We start from the raw sequence: 13,088 nt of genomic DNA, 5'->3' as shown, positions 1-13,088 counted from the left end.
TTTTTTTTTTTTTTTTTTTTTTTTTTTTTTTTTTTTTTTTTTTTTTTTTTTTTTTTTTTTTTTTTTTTTTTTTTTTTTTTTTTTTTTTTTTTTTTTTTTTTTTTTTTTTTTTTTTTTTTTTTTTTTAATCTAGGATACTAAACTGGTCATACTTTTAAGTATTGCAGATGACTGCTGTGCTTATTCTTGCTAATCATATGTACTGATCACTGTAACAATCAGAGTTACTTGGCTATTCATGTACACTGGCTGATGATTTCACTGAGTTACACTGATAGCTAAGATAATTAGATGTAATTGAACCTTCATGATTTAAAAAGAATGTCTTTCTTTTTTCTGTGAAGAGATACTGTTTTATATCCACTTTTGTTAATTACACAGCTCATTGTAGCAAACTGAATACTCCACAATCATGTAGCTTTTAAAATCTCTAAAGAATACCTTTACTTGCTGAAACATTGACTTTGCTCCACAAGCTGGGTAACAGGGGTTATAAAGTATCTTTTATGAGAAGCAAGCCATAAAATTATGTGGCTTCCTTAGAAAGTGCTAAGAGGATGGAGCAGCAATTTCCCAAGGTTAAGTCTCGAAAATTAAATTTAAAAGAAACCTGCATGATTTAATAATGGGAAGAAACCGGCATAAGCCAGAAGATTCTCAGTTAAAGCAGAAACTCAGCATATCCGTTGTCCCTAAATACTACAGGTGTCTCTGCACAGTGGGTAATCTTATGTCTTGAATATATTTGCATATATCAAGCAACAATAATGATGAGATCTGTTTTTCCTCCCTTTCATTTGTGCTACCTGTAAATAAAAGCACGTGACAGGAATGATAAGGTTGCAGGCTAACCTGTGCTAGAGCTCAGCTGAGATTTTAAATGTGCCATTATTCCAGTGCAATGGAGCATTCAATCCAAGATATCTTTTGGCTGGGTTGCAACAACAGAGCATCCACCAGCAGAGATAGGCTCCTAAGAAACATGGCTCCTGGCTGCCTAATCAGGGCATCAATATTCTTGCCCAAGTAGTGTTTCCCCCTGTGATGAGAATGAACTGAGATGGGGCAGTGATGGCTCAGGAGAGGCCATGAGGATAAAAGTTAGGTGTCCCAGGTGCAACAGAAGTGCTTCACCGCTCTCAGCAGGAGCCAAATTGGGCTCCTTCCCACCTAGTGAAATATGAAGCAGGGGAGCAGATGTGGCATGACTGAGAGAGAGACTCCCTGATGGTAGCCTCCCCCAGGAGCCATGGCCAGTGGGGTGTGCACTCTTGTGTCACTTCACACAACCCCAGCTGTGCACAAGGCAGTCCCCTTCCTGCTCAGTCCCACCTGCATCTGCCCCTGCCAGTGCTGCAGAAGCCTCACCATGGCTTTTTAGCCTCTGAATAGATTGGTGCTATTTATCTGTGACGTCTAGCAGGTATCACACCACAGCACATTACCCATCCAGCAAGGCACTGTTCATATAGATGATCTATATGCCATATGGTATTACCACAATTCATTTAAAGTAATGTGTCTTTTCAAGTATGTCCCTGGGTAGGCAGGAAAGTGTGACAAAATAGGTTTAACACAGAGAAGTGGAAGTTCTTTCCAGCTAGTTTTATGATAATGAATGTCAAGACATGCTATTGGAAGCAGGCTTGTGTCTGTATTCATGATGTGCAGCCATGTATTGATTTTTATGGTGACACTGTAGCTGAAATTTTTAGAGAGGTATTCATTTTCTCATTAATATGCAGGTTGGATAGTGGCTAACAATAGTTTAGTTTAAGAAAAATCTATGTCAGCCGTTAAAAGAGCTACCAGACACTGAATGCTAATTTTCCTCCTTTAGGATTTCCTTTGGTATGTTTTCTCTTTTTGGAAGAAACAACAAAAACTTGCATATGAGCAAGCTAAATCTTGAGCTGAACATGTTAAATGATTTTGTTTGTATGCAAGACATCTGACATACTGTACAAGTCTGTTACTTAATTACCCCCTGTGGATTTGCAATCTTGTTCTAGCAAAACCACCCTTCCATGGGACATTTTTCCTGCCTTTTGCCTTTCCCTTTCATAATTCATTGTTTCAAATTCTCTCCTTTTTACTTAACTTAAGACATCAAGGCTGGACAATATGAAGTGTGTGCCCCAAAGCAAGGGCATAATTTTCTCTCCAACTTATTCTCCCTTGGTATTTAAACTGTCCACACTAAAGTACTATTAGTCAAAATACTAATATTAATTTGCATACCTTGCTTTGCAGTCCCATTGTATTTTCTGTATCTCTACCCTCATAAGGTTTTCACTTGGAGGCTATCTTTTTTGCAATGAATACATCAAGGATATTGGTGATACTGAATACTTCAAAATAAATGTATGCAACAGATTTTAATAGAGAATAATACTGATATTCATACCCTTCAAAGAGAATGTTCAACTAACTAAAGGGTCTTCCAGAAATAAAAATTAGTATTAATGACACTAAAACTGTATACAACACTCTTCATCTGTACCTGTGTATCCTGATTATAAAGGAGGTTGGGATCACTATCTTAATGCATGGGGAGAAGTCATGGAACAGGAATACGAAACTACTCTCTAAATACGACACTAAGTGCTGGTCACTGACATACACTCCAGCCCCCTGCTCCCTAAGACATTTAGTCTCCCAAGGAAGGACATGAAGTTTAAAACAGAAGACAAACATCACTCTTACCACAGGTTTGTTGCCGGAAAACTGAGGCAAAGGGCATTGAGTGGCATTCTCCCATTCCCAGTAATGATCTTTACAGTAAGTGACGTTGTGAAGCAGCAGACTCTGAGGCGTCTGACCTCGGACAAGCTGACTTAAAACAAAAGTGTTCATCAGTGATATGCTTCTTTCCAGGGTTTCTGTGCATCTCTAGGTTTTGCACTAGTAGTCAAATGCCAATTGTGAGATAAATGAGAGTTCAAGAACTGGCCATTTCAACCCTGTTCTACTCTCCTGTTCAAATTACCTTTACTTTGTATTTGCCATGACTTTTTGACCAAAGGCAAGAACTGTATTATAGTGTTAGTATATATCAATGCAGCTGAACTGCAGAGTCCTTGCACAGAAAATGTACATTTTGCGGAATGTGGCAAAATTAGATTTCCAAGTTCATTGGAGCAGGCTCTTTGACCTCTGTATTTGAGCATCTGGTATTGTTTAGTAAAAAGATAAAATTTAATAGTGACAAACTTCTCTTTCTTTTACTGATGTCTAAATGCAGTTTTAAAAGCTACAAATAAAGTTGGAGGATTGTAATTAGATGTATACTCTCAAAACATATTAAATTCTAGCTTCTTTACTTCTGAGAATGTTAATGATGTGAATTTTTCCAAAGATATCAATCCTGACTGTTCAGTTTAAATGGATTTCAGCTGGTGTTGATTATGGGTAGAGAAGGAAGATTTTTATGGGGAAACCCTGTTTTTTTCATGTTGTTTCTCCTAATTTTCTCTTCCATACTTAGTTTGGCTCTGCCACCAGTTCAGACAGAAACACAGAAAATTAGGCAGGCTTGAGTGAGTTTTGTTCCACCACCTGGGAAGGACAAAGAAGTGGGAAGTTGGGTTTTGACTCATTCTCATAAACGGGGTAGTGGTAGGGATGTGCCGAGACCAGAGGAAGCTGCTCTGTTGCGGTGCCTTCCTAGCTCGGAGCAAACAGCTCGTTCATTGAATGGTATCGGCAGGGCTGTTAAATAAGCATCCTCTTTTCAGGGGAGTCTCTTGCTGAGGAATGTTGTTCAGCTAGCTAGGCAGAGAGAGAGCTAACAAAGCTGAAGGTTTTAAAGGTTCATTATAGTTGTTTGAAGTTAAATTCTGAAAGTTCTGCCAGAGAGAGAGGAGAGGGGGTTATTTTAATCAGGCTGGGATACAGTTTACAGCATTTGTTTGCAGCTTTGCCTCAGTGTTTGCTTGCAGCTCTGCCTCTGTAAATTGCCTAATTAATTGAACCAATTTCAGGAACACTCAGAGCCAAAGTGGATGTGGCAACTCCCAAACCACAAGGAAAGAGGTGAGAAAAGTAACACACCACAAAACATTGTACTGGCCTGTTGCCTGCCTCATGGTGACACCGTCTACGTACCTCCAGAGAACAGAAACATGCACACAGTGTTGTGGGTAAGAAAGTTCCTCTGTGTCAAATAGTAATGGTCTGTATGTATTTTAGTGGTGGGCAATATCATCTGAATGTGTGAAATAGTTATAAAAAGTGTATTATGATAACAAAGACAGGCCGATGAGGTTTTTAGCAACCTGATCGAGTGGGAGGTGTCCCTTCCCATGGTAGGGAACTTGGAGCTAGGTGATCATTAAGGTCCCTTCCAACACAAACCATTCTGTGCTTCTGTGCAAACCAAATGATGGGTCTCAGATCTGAAAAGCTTTACTACAGCTTGCGGCCATGTGTACTCTAGCTAGTAAGCAGGAAAAGATCTGTGGAGCAAAGCAAGCATCGTGTACGGCCTTCAGTGGACATGATTGAGAGCTACTTAGGGCTTGGGACTAGGACTGGATTGGTCCTGTGAATTAAATAACTTGTTAGTGCTTGGCACACAGCAGTGTATTCCTGTCAGTGTATCTCCACCTCAGACACTGAGTTGAGCAGCCCAGGGATTGTGTCATTGCATGAGCCAAGTCTAGGGAGTGAGGAGGACCATGAGATTTACCTCAAAACCACACTCACTATCTAAATTAAAATGTGAGTGTAGACACATCACTGTAAATTCACATGAACACTATCACAAAGAAATTATAAAAGGCAATGCAGGATAGTACACAAGGGAGAAGCAGAAGATGTCAACTGAGCTGGAAACAAATATTTTCAGCACTAAGCACCTTCCTGCTCTTACTCTGCATTGACAGGGGATTTGTCAGTCCCTGAGCTTCTCAGGGGTAGTCCTATGCATCTGCTGTCCCCCAGTGTAAGAACCAGAGCCCTCTACCAAGAGGATGGACCTTCCTCTTGTTTTGGGGAACAGGAAGACAGCAACTGGGCAGACATCCCTGTCCATAAAAGTCATCTGACTGGGCTAGTCATAAACCTGAATTGTTTGTTACTGTAGTCATTTAAACCCTGTTACTGTAGTCATTTAAACCTGGTTTGTAATATAGTACCTACTAGAACTACACAGTATGTCTCTATGGTGAGGAAATTTGGGGTTCCTTGCAGAGAAAGTAGATCCAAATCACTTTACATTTACGGATGCAGAGAAGAATGGGCACAGAGATATTTATCATAGGGTAGGTGACATGCTGAGAGCTTGTCAAACTTCTACAAGGTTTCTTGCAAAATGCCTTGCAAGAGCTATGAGTATAAATTATTAATTTGAACCCACACAGGTTTGATTCCTAATGTGTAATGCCCCCAGTTCCTAGGAATGAAAGTTCATTCATTGATAAGGTGCAGGTTGTAAGATAGAAGAGTGGCTGAAAGAACTGAAATTACACTTTTGGTCCTCAGAAAAGTGATGTGTTTTAAATTCAAAATGTTTTCATTTTGCATTTCTGTCTCCAAGCAAAGATCCTGGCTGTTTGTTAACAGAAAAACACAGGATTATAGATTTGAATCGTGTTTCATCTCAAACTGTGTACATATACCCCATGTAGTTTATGCAGACACCTACCCCATACCATGGATTATTAAACCAGTGAAGAAAACCACAAAGAGGTGATGGGTATACCAGAACACCTCATAGCATGACCTTCTGATGATCTCAGTAGATGAAGTCATGATCAGAATTAAAGCCACAGTTATCACAACTCCAGTTATTCCAGCTATGGTGGTTAGTACTTCTCCTGTTGTGTTCTAGAATAAGAATACATTATTAGGATTACTACTAGTAGTTATTGTTGTTATAATTGTTACTTTTATTACTATTTCTTTTACTGTTTCTGTTGTTACTGTTGCTGCTATTACATGTGATGCCAAAATCTAAGATATATTTTCAGCATAGAAACAAAACCAGAACATGACACGGAGGTAAGACAAACCTTCATTTTATCATGGAAAAGCATAGAAAAACATCCCACTGTTCCATTTCCACTCAGGCTTATCCCAAACAGATATGTAAATGTTTGCTGCCCCTTATTTGTTTCAGGAATTGAAAGGAGGAAATTAACAGTCTCATTAGTACTTTTATCAATTTTGTTTACATAAAAGGGCCTCAGAAAAAAAAAAAAAAAAGAAAAATTATTAGGGAAATGAGGAAATTAAACCTGGAAATGTAATAAGCAAAACAGCACTAGAAACAACCTTATTCATGTGAGGGGGTTAAAGTGAGGTGCTAAGACACCTGCAACCAAAAAGGTGGGGAACTCTTTTGTGCTTACTTTATTTCAAAGTAAGGGTTGCAGGGTTGCAGCAGCCCTGAAATGGTGCACAAAAATGGCATACTCTCTTCTAGTTAAATAACATATCTTGTTTACTTGTTCTTTTCATTTATCTGGAGATAGATTGCATAATAGTTGGGTTTATTTTTTTAAAGACATATTTATATTTACATTTTTATTTTTTTTTTTAGTGATGAAATGTTAATATGCTGGGTTAGAACAAGTTTCTTCCTCCTGTTCATGGCTCACAGACATCAGCACAGGTCTGGTACATCTGTTTAAACCCACCAAAATAAACTAAAGTGAGAATGAAGAGATATTTTGAACACAAGAGTCAGATGCTGATTGCAGTTATAAAGTGCGCATTGTGAAGAACAACAATAAAAATCTCACACGCAAGATGAGAATCAAGCTAAATGTGCCAGCAGAGTGTAAATGAAGTCCCCATTTGGCCTGCAAAGCACTTATATCTGTTTTCCTTGTGCTGATGCACAGGAATGCAGGAGCTCAGCATGTCTTCTGGATCCTGAGTTGGTTCTACAGCTTAATACACTAGGACAAAAAGAACACCCTATATTGTACTTGTAAAGTGAACTTATTTGATATGGAAATCCTAGAGGTGAGAAAATTCCACAGTGCCATTTTTACAGTCACTTTTTACAGTAAAATCATTCTTTCAAATGTTCACACTTGACAGCACACAGTACATTTTCAAATTGGTATCTGTGAAGAGTGTGTTCAGATCCTATTACATACTAACAGGATTGATCTAGGTGATATTTTGAACATTTCCACTACAGTGGCTAGTTTGAATGTTGAGATGAAACAAGGAAAAATGTCAGAGACACTTAGTACTCCTTCTACGGGAGGAGGATGAAACTGAAAAGAAAACCTGAGTCGTTGATCTCAGAATTTTATTCTCTGAAGTTAGAGGCAATCGTTGGTTTGCTTTCCTTCATAATTTATGAATTCTGAGTGTAGCTACTGAGACACAAGTGGGTGATAAAAGAAATATAAATATTAGAGGTTAGAGTAAAATCTAGGCTGTAAATTGAAAAGTAATTGTGGAGTATATTACTGGGAAAGGATCTCAAAAATTTCTAGCCTTCCTCCTCAAGGGTATTTAGGATCTTAATGCTAATTAGAGGTCTACCTCACAATTATATCACCATGGGAGCGCTTAGCGGAGGAAAAAATGCATGCTGAAAGATGGTATGTTCCTGTTCAGAGCCATGAGCTTTGTTCTGCTCCTGAGAATCACCTCACGTGCATGCAGTGAAAGTGGTCTCTGGGTGTACTGTGCAGCTGAGCCCTTGGCTTGCTGTCCTGTTTTGATAAACCTGACTACTTTGTCTACACTAACATGGAGACTTTTCCATTCATAACATTGACTACATTAATTTGCTTGATTTTCTTCAAATTTGAGAATTGTTTACTTGTTTGCTTTGAAAGATGAAAAAACCCCACACTATCTAAATGGAGAGGGACTAAGAAAAAGCAGAACAAGCCTTGCAACTGGAAAGTACTATTGAATCCTATATTGATGGCTGTTCAGCCATCATCTCATTTTGTTTCTTGTTTCAGTGGAGATCACTGCTGGTTGACAGAGCCCCACCCCATGGTGTTCAAGAAGTCCTTATTTCATGCTGACTATGTGGAAATTTTCTGAAGAGCAGAAACAATATGTATGGGCATCTTTCCAGGGCCATTTCAATTCTAGAATATGTAACAGTAAGCAACAGGACACACAAGGAAACATGTAACATAAATGGGATGTAGGCTACAATGGAATAAGGAAATAAAGCTTATTAACTTTTGCATGGTTTGCATGCCTGCTGTGCAGAAAGGCTCTGCTTTTTGTTATGTTATGAATATTATAAGGGAGCGCTTATAATGTTTTGGTGGGTAATCCAAGCAAGTGGACATCAGGCACAGTCACTTCTTTCTCCAAAGCAAGCAGAACCATTTATTTGCAGGGTTGAGAAGCTGGTAGTCCTGCTAGGCTCTGAAGAGCACACAGCAGCACTAGCTTCCCCCTTCACTGCTTTCTGTATGCAGCAAGCCTATGAATGGTTTTGAATGTGCTCTTCCCCAGGCATCCACACTCTACATGTAACAAGGCAGAATCAGCCCCCAGATTGCAAAGTTGTTGCACAACCAAGGGGAGAGACAAATAGCAAATGTGATAAAAAATACTGTGAAATGCTATTGCTGTTTGGTTTTTTTTTTTCTTTCTGAAAAGAAGTTGTGTTTGTGCCATGTATTGATAATTTAGTTTGGGGTTTTTTTTAAATTCTTTGCAGGTTCATTTAATTGCCTACTATTCACAACATTCCTTATCCTACCCCCACCAGCTGCCTCCTGACAAACTAATTAAAATACTGTAGACATTTCTTTGAGCTGAGTAACCTGAAAATTGCAGCTCTGAGTAAGTGTTTTCAGCTGAAATTGAGGTTAACCTTTGGCAGCACCTTCTCGCTCTGGTTAAAAGGCTTTGAAGTACAGTTTTACTGACAATAGAATCCACAGAGGAAAACTTTCTAGATGAGAAAACCAAAAAGTGACAGCTTACCGTTTCATAGGTCCTGATTGGGTTCAAGTAGCTTTCATTTGGGCTCTTGCCAAGACCAGAAAGTTTATTCCGTAACTCCCCAGCTTCTTTTGACTGGCTGGTATGATACCGCTCGATGTTGATCAAGTGGGCAACAATATGGATGGCTGCATGAGAGAAAGAGTAGTGTGAAATTACAGACACACTTGTGTGTGTCCATAGCATCAGAAGGAACTTCACTATATACACTGTGAGCTATTTGAAAAGCTTGGGCATAAACTGAGAGTTTTGCCTGGGTTAAGCTAACAATAAAAAGAGAATTTTATCAAACTCTTGAGAGTTGATATAAAAGTGTTTGGCACTGATTTTGAATTGTTCAAAATTAGGTAAACTGATTAAAATTCCTATTTTTCAATTAATATACTCGGATGTGCAATGGTTTACCCTTGCTACATGGGACACTGAGTTGACTGTTTTAGTCATGGACCAGTTTGCAACTTGCACTAGTGATCTTTAAGAGATGCACTTAAAATCTGTTCCCTATTAACAAGTAGCTGTAGCATTATTTTATGTAGGTGGTGCCTGGGGAAGCCACAGGAACTATGATTTTAAGCAAGAATTGAGAATCACAGTGTTAGATCTGATTTGTCCTGATCATCACATATTGCCTCTACTTCTGGCCTGCTCCCAAAAGGTGTATGAAATGGTCAGTTTAGCAAAATGCCTCAGACTGAAGTAAGAACTCTCCAGTAATTATTTTCCTGGTTGGAAAGAGGATTATTTCAAGAGTGGAAGAGGAAGGAATTTGTTTTATTATTGGCTAACATAGATAAAATCACAAACAAGCTAGGTACAGAGTTTCATTTTTCAATATGAGAGATTCTCAAATCAGTTACCGGAAAGCTGTAACTAATGCAAAACATTAAAAGCCAAAGGATGAAAAAATGACAATGAAAAATAATTATATGTTTACAGTAGAGCTATTAGGATATGCTATTTATAGTCTTTATAATTAGCTTGCTGTTATCATCTCTCCTTCAGTGGTTATCTGTTTCTGTCCCTGACTATTTAAAAAAACCTCTCTAAAAGGCAGCATTTGTAGTAAACCAAATACGATCTGCTTCCCTGAACAATATTCTCTCAAAGATTCCTTTTTTCTCCCCTTTTCTCTCATCTCTCTTCTTTCTTCTCTTTTTTTCTTCTTTTTTTCTTTTTCTTTTTGCTTTTTTAATTCTTTCTTCCTTCTTCTTTCTTCCTCCTTTTTACGTCTTTCCTCTTCTTCTTGCTTTTTTCTCCCTTTTTTTTCTTTGTAACTATGTGCATGAAAGTAATGTCTTACTGTGCCAGTCACTGTAAAATCATGGATGAAAACACGGGATGAAATGCATAAAAACTTTGGTATTGCTAAGTCTTTCATGTGCCTACTCACTTAGTGAGCTCCCTTATACTACATGCGGGAGTCCAGCAGCATGGACTGCAGCACCTGGAGAGAGCTGTGTGCATGGGAATATGACTTAAGGTAGGATGCTGGCCATGAAAGTGTTTAAAGCAGCCAGCACAAAAAGGTAGAACACTGCACTCTTCCCCCCAGCAGTAGGTTATCCCAAGTGTCCAGGCTGGAGAGAGACTATTTTCACTCTGTACTTATGAGGTGATCCTTCTAGAGTAGTAGATGTGCTGTGGACGGTTGATTGTCAAGGTAGCACTTCATTCAAAATGTCATGTTAGCTTAGGGACTCCGCCTTGCCACTCATTGACACCTGCTTCACCTCATTGCCTCATGCTTGGACATTTACTGGGAGATGAAAGACCTGCTTCAAAATCCCTGTTACACTAAATTTAAAGTAAGGCTTTAAACCAAATCACATCTCCTAGTCACTGGGCTGACTGATTATTCTCCTTTGAGCTGTCTCCTGATGAAACCCATAGTAAAAATAATCAAATATTTATTGACACAGCCATCCCAAGTGAATATTCTGAGCACCCAAATTGCAAAATCAAGCTCCCGTTTTTTCTGAATCTTTGGCCCAATAAATAATAAATTATTTATACAAGCTGCAATAACTTCAGTAGAACAGAGACTGAATCTAAATGGGTATGAATTGCACAGAGATAAAATGAGCCTAGAAATTAGAAGACAGATTCAAGCCATCAAAGGAATGAGACTCTAAAATAACCTTTCAATAAAGGGGATAATGGGATCAAGCAATCTAAGCAGCTTTCAGCTGAAGGTTGGTCATTTTATGAAATAGTGTATTTGACGTGACTGTGAGCATCAGAGGGTACTGAATTCAGTGATCAGGCATGTCCTGCACACATTGTAATGGATAAGGTGCTGCATGTGAAACAACCTGGCTAGCATCTGGTGGAAGATGCTTCCCAGAGTGTGCACATGGGGGTGCTCCCAGCACCTCAGCAGCTCTGGGACGCTGGAAGGAAGATTACACTAGACCACAAGCAGCGAATGAGATGTGTGAATTCTGACTGTCATAACCCAAAAGCTTGAGAAGCTCTGAGCTGCACAGTTTAGGTGGCAGCTGTGTGGGGGCTGTGGCAATCTGTTCCCCAGCGTACAACTGATGTATAAGCAGTGTATAAACACTGTTGATGTATTTAAGTGTAACAGCACTTTCAAGTGCTGAGTGGGAAGGGAGGAACTGTTCCTACAAGGGGCTTCTTTCAGAACAGATGTTTTGGCCTGGTAAGGATGTTATCAGGTCCAGCTGGAAGGGAACCAAGTCACTGCTTGATGAGGTCCTGATTTCTTTGACATCTAAAAGAGCTCACTGGCAGGACAGGAGTTTGGAGTAACAGACTGCAGTCTTTGATAAGTTGTGGAGTTACATGCTGAACATAGTCTGGTACCGGCCTAAGAGAAAGAGGAGAGAAAACTTTCAAATGATAGAAAGTCCTGACAATGAATCTCTGAGTGGACTTCCACTAAGCAGTTTTATTTTGGCATCCACTTATGATTAATGTTACTTTAGCCTCTTGCCCTCCATACCTGCAGGATGCTCTTTATAACTCTGATGTAATAGTCAGAGTTATAAAGTTATGATCCATAGTGGTGGTTTACCAAGGATTCCCTACAGACTCTCAGCTGGAGGTTTTGGACTATCCTTGCTAATTTAAAATAGCAACATTGATTAGATGTAGAGGTTTGAATCTGTGTTCCTAGCAAAACACACTTTCTCCCTTTCACCTTCCAAACAATAGATTTTTTTTTAAGTGATACTGCAAACTGGGAGGCATTCACATGAAATGATTGTGTTTCTGTTATTTAGAAGGCTATAAAATATTGCCCTTTCCTCAAAGTACAAGGTTGTACATGATTTGTATGAATTCTAGTCATGTCAGCAGTGACAGGAAATCTAGTGCTATTCGGTATATGCTGAGTGTTGAGAGTAAAATGAGGTGGTAGTTTTCTTCAGACAGATAGAGGTCACATTTCCTAACAGAGTATTTCTCATCTTGGACAGAAAAAAATATTGTTGAAGGGATATAACTTCTCAAGAAGGTCTTAAGCCTAAGGTTTAATGAAGAGTAGTCATGTTGCAACTTTTTCCTGGAGGAAGAGATCCACTTTCTGCAACTTAACCTAGTAAGATTTTTCTGCAATCCTACAATCTTGCAATCTTAAAGGACACTGGTTTTCCCATCTGCGTATTGTTCTGTTTGATTCTAAGTGTTTCTGTCAATGGAAACATCATTCCAGAATGAACAGGAAAGTTGTTGTTGTTTTTCTGTTTCTTTTTTTCTGCAAGCTATTCTGCAGTAGATGTTAATGTACAGAGCATAATGGTACATTGGAAAATATTAACATTCAAACTAATGATGTACTGAATATGTTAGTTTACCTGAGTCTTCCAAGATCTTACATACTGCCTGGAGTGTTATTAGATTAATACTTCCAATGGTTTTTCGTGTGCTGCTAGCAAAAGGGATGCAATCTAAAAATGAATTATAGCTGGATGGCAAGAGTAATGCAAAGATCTAATTCCATTTTCAGTGTGGTTCATTTAACGTACAATAGTCATAGCAGACTAAGAAGTCTGGCACTGAACACATTGCCATTAACTAAAATATTTCACATCACTAAAGTGCATTTTCTGAAGGTCCTTGCAGTGTATAGAATTTACTAAACAATTCCAAAATTAATATGCAGATTTCTGAAATCTGAGCTT

General features: G+C 38.7%; 1 protein-coding gene across 1 annotated transcript in view; it reads right to left on the bottom strand.

Annotated features, from left to right (window-relative positions):
* NOX3 (NADPH oxidase 3) overlaps positions 1 to 13,088 on the bottom strand; it is a 42,204-nt gene that overhangs the window by 20,792 nt on the left and 8,324 nt on the right. The window contains exons 5-7 of the mRNA XM_027905083.1: positions 8,926 to 9,071; positions 5,648 to 5,829; positions 2,707 to 2,836 (exon numbers count right to left, since the gene is read on the bottom strand). Coding sequence (XP_027760884.1) covers positions 2,707 to 2,836; positions 5,648 to 5,829; positions 8,926 to 9,071 — 458 coding nt within the window. The remainder of the gene's footprint in view (positions 1 to 2,706; positions 2,837 to 5,647; positions 5,830 to 8,925; positions 9,072 to 13,088) is intronic.

This window comes from Empidonax traillii, unplaced genomic scaffold (assembly GCF_003031625.1).
Source record: "Empidonax traillii isolate 1590-97213 ecotype Southwest subspecies unplaced genomic scaffold, ASM303162v1 scaffold24:size2376012, whole genome shotgun sequence".
NCBI lineage: Eukaryota > Metazoa > Chordata > Aves > Passeriformes > Tyrannidae > Empidonax > Empidonax traillii.
This window is presented reverse-complemented; position numbering and strand designations above follow the sequence as displayed.